Below are 20835 nucleotides of genomic sequence, written 5' to 3'. Positions count from 1 at the left end.
ATATATATATATATATATATATGTATGTATATATATATACACACACACACATATACATACATATATATTTACATATATATATTTACACATATGTATATATATTATTTCTATTTATATATTATTATTTATTATATTATTTATATTTATATAAATATATTTATATATTATTTATATGTATTATAATTGCTTAATTAACCTCCACTAGAAATTATTTAGAATGTTGTAATTTTTCAGGATTAAGTATATAATGTTGCCAGGAATCCCACCTGGTAAAAAGAAGGTTGATAGAAAAAGAGGGTGGATTAAGGTCACAGGAAAAAATCTCCAGGTTTTTGCATTCCCATACAAATATCCTAGGTACCTGATTTTTCACATGTGTACTTTTGTCCTAAGAAATAACAGACTATGTACCCTTTGTGTTTACCATAGGCTCTAACACAAATATATACATTGTTTTATTTTGTACATCTAGGCTAAATGTTATTATTAATAGAGAAAGCATGTTTTCCTTGGAAAAGGAAAATATTCTTTTTATTGGAAATTAAAATATATAAAATGGGGAAGTAAAAATTATTCCTACTGGCATTTGTCTGGTGCTTACTCTATTTCAGTGAATAGTGAACCCACTTTGTCTCCAGTTTCTTATTTCTTAGATTTAGTTACCCATAGTTAACCAGGACCCCAAAATTTTAAACATAAATTTCTATAAAACATAATTTAAAAATTTAAATTAACTTTTGTGACATTATATTGGTATACTCTTTTAATTTTAAACTCATCTTAATGTACTTATATACCTAGATCATAAATTAAAACTGATCACATGCATATTTGTTTAACCAAATTTTGGCACTATCTGAAGTTTCAGAAATCCAATGGGTCTGGCAATGAATTCCTATGAACACTGAGGGCACTAGCTTATTTAAGTCCTTTCTATGATAAGTTAATAATTCTGATCATCAACTCACTTGAAGCTTTCATCATCACCAGTTTGCTGGTTAGACTTGGTGACAATCAGGCAAGATCCTGGTGGAGTCAGGATTCCATCAGAGAAAACTGGGCTTCAGAATGAATGTACACACGAAGGCCATGCAGAATTGTGGGCAGATGATAATATAAGTGTAGCTTGAGAATTTCCTATGCATCAGGAATCATGGAAGGGTTGTCCATGCATCCATTGTTTCAGCTGTCACAGACATCCCCATAAATATGGTTCTGTACTTTTCACCATTTCAGCAAGTTTGAGGAACAGAAGGTGTAGAGGAGTCAAATACTTCTCATGGTGCTTCCTAGCTGCTAAGAGGTAGTCCCAGCATTCAACACTCAAACAGCCTCATACAGGGCCAATGTCTTTCACTGTGATTAAAAAAATAAAGAGATACAGTGTGAGCTCTGTCAACTCAGGGTCAAACTGGACTAATTCTGGCCATTCAATAAATATTGTTTTGGCAGCAATTATATAATGAAGAAGGAACCAAGTACCCAGAGTGAGTGAATCTCAAGATTAATTTAATATGCAAATCATATATATGTATACACACATATAATTTGCATAAAATTTCATATGAGAAGCTAAATATTAACTCTTGGTTTGTGTTGTTGAAGGCATTTAGGCTCACAATTTAAAATGAGTGCAGTTAATGAAGGAGAAAATGAGTTGCTTTATATTGTAAGAACTAGAACTTGTGAAAAAAATGGAAAAATTAATGAACCATTGTAAACTATTATTCTCTACTGAGTTCTGTAAATCATAAAAATGCATATAAATTAATATGTATAAGATTGATTTATTTACAACAATGAGTTTCCTTAAGGCTGGAGACTTTTGCATTTATATCCTTAAAAATATTGAATGTTAAATTAATATTAAAATAATTCCAACTCATGGACCATCTACCTGAGAGATACAACCCTAAGACATTTTTATTTTAAAACTAGGTCTTGCCATCTTACTTCACACTGGCTTGGACTTAAAATCCTGCTTCAGCCTCCCAAATTCTGGAATTACAGGCGTATGTCACATTATGTGGCAGGAAAAAACATCTAATTTTGAGTTATTTTCTATAAAAAGGATAACTTTCTATAAAAATATAAAATGGCATATTCATATTTAAATAATATGCATTAAAATAATGATTGAATAAGATTTATAAGGGAAGAGGGGATTGTATTTGTTTTATTTTTTATTTATGTGTTTATTTTATATTGGTGCATTGTAGTTATTTGACTTCTTCTAGAAGGGAAAGACTGAGGCTTGCCTAATCATACCTAGGGATAAAGGCAATAATCTAGGATCTGTTGCAATCTCTGCTTACCTCTTCTCTACAAAGTGAAACAAAGAAATGCATTTCTGTCTTGCTAATGTACTGGCTCTTTAGTCATCTAAAGCAGTATCGGGCATGTGGGGAAAACGCCAATTATGATTTCCAGAAGCCATTTTATCCATACCATTCTCATAACTTACTACCTTACTCTGTGTGTGTGTGTGTGTGTGTGTGTGTGTGTGTGTGTGTGTAAATAACTTAGCATACTTTGATTTTAAATGTACTTCTTTTGGTTAGTCTCTGCTTAAGCAATAGCATTGACTTTTCATGTGTTGACAACATTTATCTAATGCACATTAAAATTAATGCATACTTTTAGGCCAGGCATGGTGGCATATGCTTGTAATCCCCGCACTTGAGAGGCAGAGACAGGAGGATCGCACAAGTTCGAAGCCAGCCTTGCTGGCTTAAGAGACCCTGTTTCCAAATAAAAATATAAAAAAATAGGTCTGGGAGTGTATCCCGGAGGTAGAAGGGTTTCCAGGAACCCCAGTACCATTAAAAAAATGCATACTTTTAAACAAAAAAGTCATCTCAATACACTGTAAAATCATGTTGAAGATGAATTGTGATGAGCACTATTACATGGGAAACATGGTGATAAGCAGATGGTCAGAAAAATGACAAGGATCACCGATGAGTCACATCACTGATAAGTCACAATTTATGGTGCCTGTGGTGCTTGCCTGTCAAGGGATGAGTCTGGAGGGTACAGAATAGGTAAGTAAGTCAAAGTGATTACAAGAATGCTCCCTTTTGAAGAATTCAGGTGAATATGGAATTGATGTGAGCTATCCCACCATATCTGTGTGTTCAATTACTATTTATGTAAGATGAAAAACATATCTAAAAAGGTATCCATATACATAGTATAGGTGCTTAGATATGAAACTGTATTCTACTAAGACAATGTGAATCATCCCATGTTGCATAACTACAGAAAATTGAATTGAAATTTCCCAGACTCCTTAAATAATTTATTCTTTTTTCAATTGATAGAAAACTTCTCTACTCAATGACAGCAATGAGTTTTTATTTATTTATTTTTATACATATCTTTATTGAAAATAAATGGTATACATTTAAACTGTACTTGGGGTCCTCTCCCCACCACACCCGTTTTCCCTTCCCCCCTCCCACCAATGATTGTCCAGAGTAACCATGCCATATTCATACTTTTACACATATTTGGATGTTGACCCTCATTAATCAAATTGAGCCTTCCTCTTCTCCTATATTTCCATTCAAACTTTGCTGAGGTTTCCTTTCCATTATTTGGAGTCCCTCTGGTATCCCCTATGCTCCATGGTGTGGTGTATGCAGGTCTCCTTCCGCAGTATGGTTCTATAAGTTATGATCATATTCCTTTTGCCCAGAAAATTGACTTGGTATTTGTACTTCTTTTCCTAATTTCAAAATATGTGTCTTAGAGCCATGCACCTATATTTAATTAGTCTGTATTGTTTGGCTATTTTTCTCACACAATTGGCTTAATAGAGACTCAAAGGAATATTTAATCTTGAGTCTTAATTGGGGCATATTGGTCTCAAGCAATTGTATTTATATTTTATATAGCAGAAAGAAACTGATGTCTTTTAGGGCAATTTTATATTCTTTTCTTCTCCCTAGATTCCATTTTTATTTTGCTTTAACATCTATAACCACTTTCCTACCTAATGCATCACTAGTCACTTCAACCCTGCTGGATTTAAACTACTGTTGAATGTGGGGAAATTCTAAAAAGGAGAATTTGTTTCCCTTGGAGATTTATGGTACTTCAACACTTGAAATAGAAGGTAAGGAATCAAGTCAAACAAAATGAAGAAAGAACAAGGTACAAACTAAGAGCTTCTGAAATAGCCTTAATGCTCACTTGAAGGTCTGCCCTAAGGTGAATTTATAAATTTGTCATATACAGACTATGCATGCTAATAAAAAGAATATTTTTGGAGGGTGGATGAATCCTAGGACAGGTAGAAGTTTATGTGAATACTCTATATTTGTCCCTTTTCTGCTCCCACTATCCTGCTTCCGGTTTCCATGACCTAAATACTGTGGCTGTGGCTACTACCCAAGAAACAAGTGAGCCGGGCGTGGTAGCACACGCTTGTAATCCCCGCTTTTGGGAGGATCACACGGGTTCAAAGCCAGCCTCAGCTACTTAGTGAGACCCTGTTTCCAAATAAAATATAGAAAAAATCTGGGAGTATAGCCCGGAGGTAGAAATCCTTTGGGTTCTACCCCTAGTACCTTCAAATAAAAGAAAGAAAGAAACAAACAAACAAACAAACAAGTGAACCCAACATATGCCTCTGAATTTCCTAAAAGATGAAATAAATCTTCCTTCTTTCTAAAATAGTAATATTTTTTGTTTCTCTATAAAATATTTCAGCACCTTATTCACCTTCTAACTTTGCAATAAGTTTTTGGAAAGTGTTTGGCAGTTTCCTTTGCTGAACAGAAGCTCATCAGTTTCATTCAGTCCCATGTATTGATTTGCCTTTTATTTTGATGTGCCTTTGGGGTCTTGTTGAGAAAATGTTTATCTGTGCCTATGTGTTGCAGTGTTGGACATATGCCCTGTTCAAGGAGCTTCAAGGTCTCTGGTTTAATTTCCAAGTCTTTGATCCATCTTGAATTGACTTTTGTACAGGGTGAGAAAGAGAAATTAATTTCCAGTTTTCTGCATATGGTTAACCAGTTTTGCCAACACCATTTGTTTAAGAGGCTATCTTTTTTCCAGTGTATGTTTTTAGCCCCTTTGTCAAAAACCAATTGGCCAAAAGTGTGTGGACTTGTTTCTGGGTCGTCTATTCTGTCTCCATTGGTCTATGTATCTGTTTTTTTTTTTTTTTCAGTACCATGCTGTTTTTATTACAATGGCTTTGTAGTATAGTTTAAAGTCAGGTATTGTGATTTTTCCTGCATGATTTTGTTGCTGAGAACTACCTTGGCTATTCCTGGCTTTTTGCTATTCCAGATAAATTTAAGGACTGATTTTTCTATGTCTGTGAGGAATGATCTTGGTAGTTTAGTGGACATTGCATTAAATCTGTAGATCACTTTTAGAAGGATGGCCATTTTAATGATATTTATTCTGCCAATCCATGAACATGGAAGATCCTTCCATCTTCTAAAATCTTCTAAGATCTTCAATTTCTTTTCTCAGTGTTTTATAATTTACTGTGTAAATTATATAATTTACTGTGTAAATTATAAATTATCTTTTCCCTCCTTGGTCTAGTTTATTTCTAAGTATTTTATTTTTTTATGGGAGATCCTAAGTGAAAGTGTTTTCTGAATTTCTTTTTCAAGATGCTCGGGGACTCACCTCGGGCATTGCCCACTGAGTTACATATGCCAGGGCACCGGACGACCAGCAGAGAAGGAACCTGACCCACACTCTGAAAGAACAGTCTCCTTTGCTGAACGCCTTGGATTCTGCCATCTGCTCAACCACTCCCAAATCTTCCCCTAAGAAGGGATGTTTGGGGGGAGAGGAGAAGAAAAAGAGGGAAGTAGAGCCATGTGGATTTGAAAAGTTGGAAAAGACCCTGAACAGTATTCTGGAAAATAAAAATCAAGGAAACCGAGAACTTTTGAGGAATTAACAAAAACCTCGAAGAAGTCAATAAGAATGAGAAAAATAGAGTTTTGGGATTTGTCAAAGTTATTAGTGGCTGAAGAAAGGGGACTTAGAAACAAGATCCCAAGGGATTCAGAGGAGAGTATAAGATGAGAAAATGGTAAAAGAGGAAATGGTAGGAGGTTAAAAAAATGCACATTTAATGAAGTGAGCCTGAGAGGAAGATTTTACTGAATTCATTAGTTGGATGGGATCATGATTCTTGTTTTGAAAACAAACAGAAAAGGTCTTGGGCTGTGGACTGTTTCACTACCCCAAAAAGCTAGGAACTTTTAGCATGGAAGTTCTCTTACTCACTAAGCAATTCTCTGGTCTTGTCTTGAGATTTGAGGTTTTTTGTTTTTCTTGGTTGCCAAGTTCCATTTTACTTATTTATTTCCTTTTTTTAATCAGTGCATTATAATTCCACACTAGTGGAATTCATTACATAATTCAGACCATTTGCAAAGTCCCATTTTATTTTTTTCAAAAGATTTCAAAGATTAATGGAAGAGTGGAGTTTCAGCTCAGTGTGGGTTAAGAAATCTTTGTGCTAAAACTTGAAATTCCAGCTCTAAGTATGGCCAGTTTTTAGTCGTGTAACTGGTGCATTGCGTGTTTTGTGAAGAGGAAGGAGTGAAGGACCACGGAGCTTTCATCCTCTCATTGGGCTGAAGCCGTGGCAGCAACGTTGTAAATATCAGCAGGTCAGGAAGCGAGTTGAGAGTTATTGTGGTTTATGCTAAGAGGACAGAATACTAATTCAAGAGGGATCCAGAGACAAATCTCAGCTTTGGTTCTCTGGTCTGAATCATCGGTTGCTGTCAGGTGAGAAGACTTGTGTCCATGGTCCTGCGTGGTCCTGACCTGGCTCCAGCCCAATGGCCCTCAGCTGGGACTTCTCTAGTCCCTGCCAATCTGGCCTGGCTTGTGTATGAACTGAGTGACTTATAAGGCTGAACCTTTTTTTTTTAAGCTCTGGACACAGTGAATTTGTTTTGTTTGCAGTTACATTTTTTAAGCTCTAGACACAGTGAATTTGTTTTGTTTGCAGTTACAGAGAACAAAACAAGCCAGGCATGGTGGCTCACAATTGTAATCCCAGTGCTTGGGAGGCTGAGACAGGAGGATCACAGTTCATGGCCAGCCTCAGCTACTTACTCAGGCCCTCTGCAACTTAGTGAAACCCTCTTTCAAAAATAAATAATTAAGGGTGTATTCATTCGAGTCACCCCTCCATGCCACTCTGGTATGGGGCTGTATTTCTATTTTCCATATTTCTATCTTTCTAATAAACTTCTTTAAATATTCAACAAACTTTTCTTGGAAACTCTAGAAGAAATTGAAATGATCACACTATTAAATTTACTGAAGGCAGTTTGCTTCTCCAAGGTTTTTCTTGCTGTCACAAACTCCCAGGTATGTCACTTGTTAACCATTGCCTCAAGGTCCTTCTGTACATCCTCAGCAGTTAACTTGTTAACTTTATCTCATGAACTTTCTGAACATATTCAGCTGTGTCTGAATGTAACCTTCCTAATTAGAGTGACAATGAGGTCTGTAGAAACGAAGCCAGTGGGGCTTCACCTCTGAGTGTGGTCCTCTGGTTTTCCCATTGAATCTGTGCTTCATGTCTTTGTCACTTTTTTCCTCTCTGGTACAGGTTCTTATGACAGTAGCTCAAAAATCCAAATGCAGATTCAATTCTGTGATACAAAAACAAATCAGTAAATTTAGATATCAGTTTTTTTCTATTTTCCTGAATGTTATGGGATTTGAAGCCACAGACACACCTAGTAAGAGCTAGTTTCCAAAATAGAAATATATATTTCAGCAAGATTAGAGAACAGAATTCCAGGTTCCTACAGTCCTAAACCAAAATCCTAGGTATATTCTTGGTTCAGTTGTGAACATTTTTCTTAAAAAATATAATGAACCCTGTAGCCTTAATGTTTAATTAAAATTGACTCTGCACAAATATGTCATTTATCTTATGGTAGCTTTACTTTATATACCCAAGTTTTAATTATTATAAGGAAGAATTTACTCTCCTGAGAAAATGAACTTTGTTCTTATTTGAGATTACAATCAATAAAAAAGAAAGTAAAAGAATAATAATAGCCTTTATTATTTCATGTTTCAGATATAGTGTTTTTTATTTATCTCCATTTTCATATTTTATGGTTCCTGTCATTCAGTGCCGAAAATATTAAATGAAAAAATCTAGAATTTATTTATTTATATTATAAATAATTTTGTTCATTTTATACATGTATTTAATTATTTTATATTTTTAAACTCACAGAACTTTCACTCTGACTAGTTTATTATGGTTAACTGTAGGTATTAGAAAAAACACAGCATATGGGATTCTGCACCAGGAATCCACTGGAGTCTTGGAATGTAGCCAGTTAGTAAGGGGGGGGGGCACTGTTTTCTTCCTACACTAGCAATATACATATTTAGAAAGCTTAATAACAACCATAGAAGATATCTTTATCATTCCCACTTCACTGTTGTTAGACCTAAGGCAAAACAAGTCCTTGGGCTTTTCCACAATCATACAGAAAGTTCCTGGTGGAATCAAGATTCCAGCACAGGAAATTGTACTTCAGACTCTGCTCTTAACAAGGTAATGCAGAGCACTGCTTTTTGATAAAGCAACTGAAGTTTATTGGAGTATTTTCTATATCTCATTCACTGTGGAAGGGGTGTCCATTCATATAATCTTAGAGTACTTGCAGAATAACACCTAAAATGTTTTGCTGTATTGGTCAGAAAGTGTTGTGGTTTGGATATGGAATGTCCCTCCAAGAACATGTTTTGAAATTCTGGTCTCTAATGCAGCAAGGATAAAAGGTAATAAAAACTGGGTACCAGGGACATGGCCTTGAGGGAATGTATCTATCCCTGGCCCCTCCTATGTCACTGTCTTATTTCTCTCCTCTTCCTCCTCTACCTTTTCCTCTTTCTTCTCCTTCTTCTTCTTCTTCTTCTTCTTCTTCTTCTTCTTCTTCTTCTTCTTCTTCTTCTTCTTCTTCTCTCATCCTCTCTCTCTCTCTCTCTCTCTCTCTCTCTCTCTCTCTCTCTCTCTCTCACATCTCTCACTCTCCTGACTGTCATGAGCTCAATTGTGTTCCCCTACCACATCCTACCATGTATCTTTCTGCTTTAGAGACAGCTTACCATGTAACCTTTAAAGCTGTGAACCCAAATAAACTGCTCTAATTTGCTCTTGCTTACAGCAGTGAAAGGCAGACTAATGAAGGGGGATGCGCAGACAAGCCAAATGCAATTCTTCAGAGTTTCATAGTTTTCTGGTTAATTCAGGGTTCAAACTTAAGCAGCCTAATTTTAGAGTCCATGTTTTCAACTCTGTTGGAACAAATATAAAAAGGGATACACTGTGAGATCAGTCAAACTTAAATGTAAAATTGAAGGATAAACTTAATTCTGGAAAATCCCAAAGAAGAATGATCAGAAATAAAAAAATGACAAAAATACCTAGAATGAGTGAATCTGAAGGACTAGTAACTTCTAGCTGGAGGCACTACGCAGATTCTACACATATAAATTAAATCTCAAACTGCCTACCAGGATATTATTTTGTATGGGCAAATTATCATTCCTGAGCTTAATGGTGTCTTTAAAAAAACTAATATGTTTGTTTCATTTTCATTTGAAATTTTGCATCTTTGAAGACAAATCTGTTTTGATAATATTGAAATGAGGGGCACTATTTATCTTCAAATTGCCACATCCTAAATAATCTAAGTGACTAATATTTCATTAAATATGAATATATACTAATTCATATATAGACATATTTTTCACATACACACATACATATATTAAAATACATTAAAAATCTTCTAAAGAAAGTAAGATCAGATTATTATACTCAATCCTGCATACCTATGTTAAGAGAAGCACAATTTATAAGAACCAAATTATGGAACTATCCTAGGTGTCTATCAACAGATGAATGAATAACAAAACTTTGGTATAAACAAAGACAGAAATTTTAATCAGTCATAAAGATAAACAAAATCACATCATTTGCAAAATGATAAGGTAAGGACTGGAGAATATTATGTTAAGAAAGTATAGCCAGTCTCTAAAAAGGAGTACATGTATTTTTCTCTTATAGGTGGGAACTAGAGAGATATTTTAAAATAGAGCAATATTAGATAAATGAGCAGAGACTCCAAATGAGTGACTGGAGGGGAATTAAGGACTGTAGGATTGGTAATGAAGCCATAAGAATTTAACAGATGAAATAATGGTATGAAAAAATTACTTAAAAAGCAGAAAATTGTAAGAGAAATCTCATTGAAATAAAGCAAGGATTATCCTTGGACTAGTGTGGCGAAGAACACAATGTTTTTATTTAGATATTAATTTCAAGCACACAAGGAAACAAAGTTCACTAAACAGGGGTGAACAATAAAAAAAGATGAAGTTGTTTAGTTGGCAGCTATTGTCTCTTGAATCCATTCCAGGTATTTTCAGACCTTGATGTAGACACCAGGATGGCCTTTCAGAGCACATCCAGAGCCCCAGGATACAATACCCTGGAGCTCTCCATTGCAGGCCACAGGGCCACCAGAGTCACACTGAGGAAGAAGGAAAATGCAATCAGATAATTGTTCATGCCCATATGGTAGAATGGAATCCAAGATAAATCATTATACTTCAAAAACCATTATTCAGGTTGCGGATCCTCCATGAACAACTTATCTACCTCTTGAGATTCAGCCCTCAATCTCTTTATTATCATTATTTTTCATCTTCTTTCCTTATAGCCACTGTTCTTATCTTAATATATACATATGGCAAGAAAAGGTGAGGACAGGAGATCATTAATATTGTCCCATTACCTCTGCTTCTTTAACAAGGGTGCCATTCGAAAATCACCAAGAAAGGGAGTCTGAGTGTACTGTTAATATAACTAACTTCTGTGTATCCAATTGCCAATATATTATTCTACAACAGAGCCACAGTAAAGCACTAAGGCCCAGGATGTAACCTCCCTTTTCTTCAAAATCTAGCCAAGTTAAGAGAATCTTGATTGTAAGATTATGCTAGAATGTTCAGAAACATGATCTTGAAGGAAATTGGCTTTCCATTATGCACACTAAAAACCAGGGCAAGTTACTATTGTGTGTAGAAAGCTGTTTTTTTGCACTTACACCAGAACAGTTGATCCTTGGGGTGCTAGCCATTTATGCAGATTAACCAAGCTAATGGTGACAGTGGCACAGCTTCTGCAGCCTAACATAAAATACTGCTTCTCAGTGACAAGCATTTATGGAACTGAGCTCACTATAGAGAAATTATGTGTCACTATCCTACAAGCCACATAGACAAGCACTGAGTGGGATGAATGTCCTACATTCTGGAGAAGTCCTGTGAAGGAAGGAGGTGCTGCTTTTCAGGCATCATGAGGGTCAGAGCTCTTTGTGGAGAGTCACTGATTTCTTGTAATTGTTCTCTAATATATTATATGTGTGCCGTGTTCTTGGAATTGTTCTTCAATATGTCATATATTTGCCATGTTTCTGTGGGCAATTTCTTTGCCTGTTCAACAGCCCATCCAACTGCCCTAGTACAACTGAACTGTGGGTATAACATCCTTTAACAGTAACAATCATTATCATTAAGAGAATACTTCTAATTTATCTCAGAGTTATTGTTAATCTTTTTGTTAATTTAATTTTATTTTCCATTGGTGAATTGTTGTTATACATCTTAATGGGGTACAAGATGGTAGAGGTATACATTCACATATCACTCATTTAGCCCTTCTCTAATTCCCACCTCATTCCTCCATCCCTCTTTCTTATTTTTGGCTTAGTGATTGACTTTGTTATGTTTATGAACATATGTCTAGTTTTTCATAGTCAGCTCCACAGACAATTTTCAAATCCTCTATCTTTCATGAAAAGATAAATCAAGTGGCAAAAAGTGATAATGAGCTAGACTGATAAGGAATACCAAGACACTTACCTGGCAAGAGTCCTTTCCACCCTCCAGGAAACCCAGGCAGAACATGTTGACAGTTATCATGCCAGAGTAGGCCTTGTGGCAAACAGTATCTGAGAGAACAGGGGCATCCAACACTGGAGAAGATCAGGATATTTGACAGTGGAGTGCAAGAGTGAAATGAAAGATTACTTACAATGTTCCCACATATTTTTCTTATTGTTTTGCATCTCTTTTAGAATATTTTAACTCTTTAACTCTTTCTTAAAATTAGCTGATCTCTTCAAATTTGGGAGAATACTTTTTTTCTAAGAAATAATCTCATTAGTTCTAATTAATACATTTTCTTGATATAAAATAAAATTATTGGACACAGATCTCAAAATCAGAGACATATATTCTAAAGTATGTGCAAGCCCTAGGCAGTTTCAAAAACTTTTCTCTGATTTTTTTCTTCTTAGTTTATAGTTATCTTCACATCACTACTTATACTTCAATTAAATGCATAATATTAGTACAATAAGATTATTTATTGTGTCTTCTACATGGTCTCAAAAAATAATCTATATAGCCAGGTACATTGGCATAAGCCTATAATCTCTGGGAGTCTCAGTCATAAGGATGGCTGGATCATAGCCAGTCTCAGCAACTTAACAAGGCCCTCAGTAACTTACTGCAGCTATGTTTTGGAAAAAAAAAACATTATATAATCACAAAAGGCAATCTAACAGAGGATGATGGGAAAGGAGAAGAGGAAAACTCCCTAATATACATGATATACATTCACAAACATATCAAAGTCAATCACGAAGAGGAATATGAGAAGGAAGAAGGGGTAGAGAATGGAATAAGAATTCTGCAAATGCTAAATAATTAATGTGTGCCTGTATGACTCTACCATCTTGTACTCCATTATGATGTATGATTAAAACATACCAAATTAAAAAGAAGGAAAAATAGAGCTAGGGGTATAGCTGAGTGTTAGATAACTTATGGATTCCTTTCTCAGAATCAATAAAAAAGACAAGAATATATATAATATACATAAATATATATGTAATTGTATGTATGTATATAACTATTTAGCTAGGCATAGTGACACACACCTATAATTGAGCATTGGAGGCTGAAACAGGAGTATTTCAGATTCAAGGACAGCCTTATCAACTTAAAGAGGCATTCTGAAATTTAGACACTTTCAAATTAAAAAAGGTAAGGGGATGTAGCTCATAGCTAGAATGTCTCTAAGTTCAAACCTTGGCATCACAAACAAAAAAACTATTATCTATGTATCATCTATCTATCTATCTATCTATCTATCTATCATCTAGCTATCATCATCATCATCATCATCATCATCACAATCTGTCATTTATTTATATAACTAGACATTGGCAGCTTTGCCTTTGAGAAAATATGGTTTAGTTAAGCAGCAACATGGCTTTCACTCTACTGGTCTCAGAATGGGTCCTTGGATTGTGGATGGTACTCACCTCCATTGCTCAAGGTGTTGCTCCAGTCAGATACAAGGCACTGAGTACCAGTAGATGGACAAGAGATCCATCAATACTAGATTTGCAGAGAGATTGTGGATACATGAGAGTGGATGGTGGCAGGTGATTTCTGTTTAATCAGCATGATGTCATTGTCATTTATGGGAGTATTATACTTTGGGTGGGAGATAATCTTGGCTGCTTCAATGAATTGTCCATCACCCTCTATGACGTTTATGTTGTGTTCTCCCAGACATATCTGCATTTGGCTGAAATAAAAATTTAAATATTTCTTAAGTATATATCTTGTCCTTCCTCAAATTACTCTAACCCCTTATTATGAGTATAAATACAAATTCAATGCTCTTCAAACATTCCGTTACAAAGATGATTTTGCACTCAAGGTAGCCTTGTGAATTACTACAGAGTGGTGCACATTCGAGGACTTTTTTTAGAAAAATATTGCCACAGCCCGCTTTACTTGATGTCTGCGTGTGCCCCCACACATGACTGATGGGGCATCTCAAGGAGAAGCTGTGAGGGAGCGTTGCCTCTGGCCAAAGTACTCCCCCACTCTTAGATATTCTTTCATAACTATTATTCTTTTGGTAATGATTCTTTTAAGTTTCCACACGAATTGCTCCAGTGATGTAAGATCAAGACTGTGGGAGAAACTGAGTCCATGGAAAATAAATTTTCTAGTAATTTGTCTAAGCCTCTAAACTCCCTTGGCTTTGCTCAAAGATGTAAATTTAGTCAGAATTCAGATACTGTGGAAACCTTCCAGCTACCGCAATTACAAATGCAGAATTCCTCCCTATCTTTGACCTTCATTCTAATCATTACAATAGAGCTGAAGGCTAGGAGGAATCTTGACCTTTGCACCTAGTGATAGCACTGCCTGGAGACAGGGTGACACCACCTGGTTAAAATAGTTATGACAGAACAAAAGACATATAATAAAAACTTTATGTTGCTTTTTGGGTCCTGTCTACTAAAATATATTTTAAGTGTTTAATAGGGTGAAGCGTTCAGACAGCAGATGGTATTGCAGACAAAATCCATCAGACATGAATTGAAATCCTCTAAATCATCATAAATGTACACGGATTTCCCTATGCCAACTACATGTATGAAAGCTAGAATCTCCGACTTCATCCCCATTCAGCTCAAAGGAGTTTGCTAGATAGAGAAGGACATTGGACTAAGCCCTAGGAATAAAATGTTCCAAAAGGGTTAAAGAAAACTCTTAAAAACTGAATTCTTCAAGTGATTTTGGGTGTGCCTTTTGTTCTTCTGGAATTTGCCCACTAAAAGCCTCTGCAGCTGCAAGGCCAAGGCAAGGCCAAAGGGGCTGACTTAAAGCACAAGACCCACCTGCAGGGTCATGGGACTGATTTCAATCACAAAGACCTGTGATGTCACAGGCCTTACTTTTGTCTTGTTCAGGGTTGGTGATTTACATGTATATTTAACTATTTATTTTTGGGTGTTTGCACTTTTCTACTAGGGAATCACGGGGAAATATAAAAAATCTTGTGTCTAGAATAAAGTGGTCAATTTTACAAGAGGCCTGTGTCCATGTCAGATTTTTTCCAGGAGAGGAATCTCCACTTTTAGCGCAGTGAACAGGAACATAAAGGAGTTTATTTCATAAAAAGGGAAAAAATCGCTGCAGATAAGTGGCTGCAGAACTACAACTGAAACCTTTGCCCACCTTTCTGAGAAAACTCGGTCCCGAATGGACTCAGTGACCATATTCAGTGCTGGATTTATTATTCTCGACTGAGCCAGTCTGTCGCAAAATATCTCTGCTAGGAGAGAATCACAGTCAATAATGTTCTTAGAACAGTGAGGTATGCAAATAGGAACCATAGGGCCCCAATAAATGTATTTGACTGAAAATGTGATTGGTGGAGGTTAGTTAGTACCAATTATTTCTGCTCCAGTGGGAATCACCGTTATTAGGAGATGAGAGAGAAGAGAGATACACTGGAAATTTCAGGGAGTAAAGTGAGTTATGCTTTCTTTAGTTATAATGGAGGCATGATGCATTTTATTATCTCCATGTGTAATTTTTCCTGGTTCAGTGATTAAGGTTAAGAATATGAACTGATTCATGTTCTGAAGCTATTTTTAGGAACACTTCATTAGCAATGATTATCCTTTTAGAAATGTGTGATGACCAAGCTAATAGAGCTGCTCCAAGAAAAGTCCCTCAACACATAATAATTGAATAGTCAGGCTCAGAGGATCTGAAAGCTTTATTCATCAAGAATCACTATGTAATTTACCCTGACTGTGTTTTGATGGGACTAAAATGTAATTTGGTCTTAGAGAAAAGAAATATAGGTATTGTTCACTTAAGCTTTGTCAGGATTGCAGCAGTGAGCTGCTTATGGGACTCACTGGTCACTGATGAGGGAGCCTCCACATGTGTTAAAACTAGCATTCAGGGACACCTGGTAGGAAAGTGAATTTGGCAGAGAGTTGTATTCCCTGATGATCCTGTCATCATCACCATCACTGGGGAGACTGATGAGAAAAGTTGAAAATCTATAAAACACCAATTTGTAATTTACAATTTGCCTTGAAGTTTTTGAAAATCAACTAGAAACAGGATAAAATGTTCTTTTATTTCATATCATTGGGAACTGGTGATTTGTGGTATTTTTCAACATTATTTTTACTTTGTGATACTCTACCAACAAAAGTATAAAATTAAAAAATAAAACTAAATTGAGTTTTTTTTTGAGAACAATAATAAGTATACAACTGGTATTTATCCTAGATAATTCTGACCCCAAGCCACACACTTAGCCTTTTTATATATATTTTTTTAAAAAAGGTGTATCTAGGTTTTTGAGGACTGCACTAAGTTGCTGAAACTGGTTCTTTAACCTGTAATCCTCTTTTAGACTCCCAAGAACAGTTAGGTTTCACTGTGTATGGATTAAAAATAATAATAATAATATATACCTTGCACATCTTCATACCCTTAAAAATATCTATTTTAACTTATATCTTAAATTTGATATAAATTTTAATATGATTTTAAATTTGATATGTATTTCTTATATGTACCATTCACATATGCACATCCCCATTTATAGTACTCAGATTATATGCACACTGAATGACTGATAATCACCAATGATGAACTGAAAAATCTTTTTTATACAAAACCCTTATATAAACAGTACATATTAGTAGAAAGCTTTGCAGAAATCTTGTTGGTGTGTGTTTGAGGTGGTGGATGGTGTGCTGTTGTTGCGTGGAAAAGATACAACCAGATACTAGAAAGAATTTGTAGAAGCCACTTGAAACTATTCTGGCGCAAAAGAAAAATGCAAATTTGTTATCTTTTCTCTCAAATTTTCCCCTTAAAATTTGGATAGTTTTCTAATAAATAATTTACAGAACATTATTAGTTTCCCTTTTCAAGATTTTTCACTTATCTGATTTATCTTTGCAACATTGACAATGTATTCAACCTTCTAAAATGTGACACACTGCATTGTTAAAATTTCTTACATCTGAGGGGGATAGGATAGAAAAAGAGGAAAATTCTCTAATGCACATGATGTGCATTCACAAACATATCAGAGTCAATTACTAAGCTAACCATGAGAAGTAGAGGGAGGGAGGTAAATGGCTGGCAATTGGATAAGGGCTAAATGAGTGATGTGTGCATGCACACCTCTAACATCTTGTACCTTATTAAGATATATGACAACAATGCACTATTAAAAAATAAAAAGTAGGCGCAAGGCATGCCAGCCAGAGCCCGGGTCACGGGACTCTGGGTCCCGGGCCAGACCAAGCGTAGCACCCAGACCCCTGGAGAAACCGGGCCCAGTACCCTGGGTCCTGGGCGGGGGTCACACAGGGCATGCCAGCCAGGGCCCGGGTAGCGGGACTCTGGGCCCCAGGCCAGACCGCGTGCAGCATACCAGACCCCTGGAGAAGCCGGGCACAGTAAGATGCTGGATCCCAGGCAGGGTTCATGCGGGGCACACTAAATGGGGCCTGGGTCGCGGGACTCTGGTCTCTGGACCAGACTGCGCATAGCACTCCAGACCCCTGGAGAAACCGGTCCCAGTACCCTGGGTCCCGTGCGGAGGTTGTGCGGGGCACGCCAGCCAGGGCCCGGGTCGCGGGACTCTGGTCCCCAGGCTGGACAGCGCATAGCACACCCGACCCCTGGAGAAACCGGGCCCAGTACCCTAGGTCCCGGGCAGAGGTTGCGCGGGGCACGCCAGCTGGGGCCCGGGTCACAGGACTCTGGGCCTCAGGCGGAGTAGTGCAGAGCATGCTGGACCCATGGGGAAACTGACCATGTCACAGTGCTACTGAGTGCCTGATCCCACTACCTCCTCAAACCACATATACTGTCTTCTCTTATTAAAAAAAAAAAAAAAAAGAAAAAAAGAAAAAAAAAGAAAAAGAAAAAGGAAAAATATCAGAGAGGAGTTAAGAAAGCCGTGGCGGATGCCAGGACACTGGAGATGCAGACAAAACTTATCCAAATGCACTGGAACTTATGGAAAAATTCCCTGTGAAGGAGGACTGCTGTTTCTCTATATTGTTAAGAATCTTGGACATCACCTGTAAGGAGAGAGTTTAGAGGAGACCAAGGAGAAAGGCAGTGTTGAAAGTGGTCTTTGCAATAGCGATGGAGAGTTGTATTCAGGAGAAGCAGAAATCTGATCCTACCAACCTTATTTTTTTGGAGAAATTACACCAAATGTCGAATGCTACCGTCACGCATGCTTAGGAACACTGGACAACATTCAGAGTGGAAAAAGAGCCTGGGAAGAATTTGAAATGGTGGAGGCAGTGGCAATGGCAGTGGCCAGTACTCAGAGGAGGCAGAGATCTGATGCATTACACCTGGAACCTTTGAAATCATAACCCCAGAGGCAGAATGTTACCACCACTCACGCTCAAGAATGTGGAACAATTGGTTGGGCAAAGAGGGTGCTTGGATTGGAGCCTGCTGAGGGGTAAGGCCAGTGCTGGGGCCAGTGAGGCCAGGATTGGAGCCTGCTGTGAGGCAAGGCCGGTGCTGGGGCCTCGAGGCAAGGATAGGAGCCTGCCGAGGGGTTAGGCTGGTGTTGGGGCCTGCAAGGCCGGGATCAGAGCCTGCTGTGAGACAAGGCCAGTGCTGGAGCTTCAAGACAGTGATCAGAGCCTGCTGAGGGGTTAGACCAGTGCCGGGGCCAATGGCCGGCATTGGAGCCTGCCATGAGGCAAGGCCACTATTGGGGCCTCTGAGGCAAAGATCGGAGCCTGCCGAGGGGTTAGGCCGATGCTGGGGCCAGTGAGGCCGGGATCGGAGCCTGCTGTGAGGCAAGGCTGGTGCTGGGGCCAATGGCCGGCATTGAAGCCTGCCATGAGGCAAGGCCGCTAATGGGGCCTCTGAGGCTGGGATCAGAGCCAGCTGAGGGGTTAGGCTGGTGTTGGGGCCAGTGAGACATGAATCGGGGCCTCCCATGAGGCAAGGCCACTGCTTGAGCCAGCGAGGTCTGGATCAGTCCACCGGGTAGCCAGGCTACTACTGGGGCCATCAAGAGTGGGATCAGTACTTGCAACGCAGCATGCACAGAGAAATATCGCAGAAAATAAAAATCAGATGTTTCCCCTAATCAGCAATAACTAGGAGGAAAGGGGCAACAGGAAGAGGTCGAGCTATAGAAAGGGCCCTATAGTGAAGCAACTAAGGTGACCAATCAGCGGGTATGGAATAGGGGAGGATGGAGCCTCTTTAAAACGCAGGAGGTACATAAACAAATGCATCAAAGTTAATCACCAAACAAGTATGTGATCGAGGGAGGGAATTGGATGGGGGCTGGATGAGGGCTGATTGAATGATGTATGCTTGTATATCCTCTCAAGTCTTGTACTCCAATGTGATTGATATATGACTACAATGCACCAATAAAAAATAAATAAATAAAATGGAAAAAAATAAAAAATAAAGAGGGATAAAAAATAAATAAAATAAAATAAATAAAAGTAAACAAAAAATACAATAAAATCTTATAGCAAAAAACTGTGAATTCTATTAGATGAGTGCTATTTTCCTCAATATTTAAAAATAACTTATTTAAGATATTTCAATGCATTGTGGCAGATATATGTAATTGATATCAGGCTTAGTAGTAAAAATATATAGATCTAAATAGAAATAGACACTTCTCTATTTTTTAATATTAAGTATTATAGAACTTTAAAACAGAAAATTTTCATTAGGAGAATTGTCACAATAATGGGCCCAGGGTTCTATTCCTGAGAAATTACATATCTTTGCCTGTTGTACCTTTCATAAATAACTAGCCCTTTAGTGTTCTGAAAACTCTGATTTTTATGTTCACAGTTTCTTCTAGAAGTACATAGTAGTTTGATTTCATAACTCCTAAGTCCTTTTTATTTTTTGCAATATTGGGGATTGAACTCAGGGGTATTCTACATCTGAACTATATCCTCAGCCCTATTTTTTTCTTTATTTTGAAACAGGGTCTCACGAAGTTACACAGGCCTCACTAAGTAGCTATGGATGACTTCAAAACTTTGATCCTCCTTTCTCAGCCTTCCAAATACCAGGATTACAACCATGTATCACTATGCATGGTTCATAACTTCAAATTTTTAGAAAGGTAAAGACAAGACAATTTTCATATGGACTTTACTTGTCTCTCTTTCATGAATTTACCTAGAAATTATGGATGAGTTCTGTATCTCTGTGCTATCTACTCCCAGCAAATCTTGGTCCCCTAAAGAAGAGTATACTTACCTCCATATATGTACTACATAATTTTTTGTCAACATCTGAGGCTCTTGTTTAGGCCTGTATTAAATATCCATTGTTATTTTTCTAGCACAATACACAAACTTACACAGAGAAAGAACACTTATTAATTTGTTCTTGAAAAAGACATACCTGCTGCTCCCAGGATTGCAAGAAAGATGAAGGTCTTCATGGATACTCACTTGATCTGGACTGGGGAACAGATGAAGGCTTTTCATCCACAGATATTTATATTTTCAGGTTTATTACTGACATTCATAGTTATAAGTGCCAGAAAGTTATTCCACTGCAAACTCACAAATCTAAATTTAGAATTCAATTCTGGGACACATAGATGATTCAGCAGCAAATTTAAACATTACTTTCTTTCATTTTTTTTATTGGTGCATTGACTTCATACATCTTAATAGGATAAAAATCTTGTGAAGATATACATGTACACATCACCCCATTACATACTACCCATCCCATTCCCTCCCCTTCCCTCCCTCCATGCTTAGCTTAGTGATTGACATCGATATTTTTTTTTATGTACATCATGTGTTTAGAGAGTTTCCCTCCTTTCCCTTCCCATATCCTCAGTTTGGTTGCCTTGTT

General features: G+C 37.2%; 1 protein-coding gene across 1 annotated transcript in view; it reads right to left on the bottom strand.

The window, feature by feature from the left end:
• LOC308267219 (cationic trypsin-3-like) overlaps positions 1-20410 on the bottom strand; it is a gene marked incomplete at both ends in the record, with an annotated part of 29112 nt that extends 8702 nt beyond the window's left edge. The window contains one exon of the mRNA XM_080701799.1: positions 20371-20410. Within this exon, the coding sequence (XP_080557925.1) occupies positions 20371-20410 (40 nt within the window). The remainder of the gene's footprint in view (positions 1-20370) is intronic.
• Between the last annotated feature and the right edge of the window lie 425 nt (positions 20411-20835).

This window comes from Muscardinus avellanarius (assembly GCF_963383645.1).
Source record: "Muscardinus avellanarius genome assembly, chromosome: 9".
In the NCBI taxonomy this organism is placed as follows: Eukaryota; Metazoa; Chordata; class Mammalia; order Rodentia; family Gliridae; genus Muscardinus; species Muscardinus avellanarius.
The sequence above is the reverse complement of the archived record's forward strand: the minus strand, read 5'-3'. Positions and strand labels throughout refer to the sequence as shown.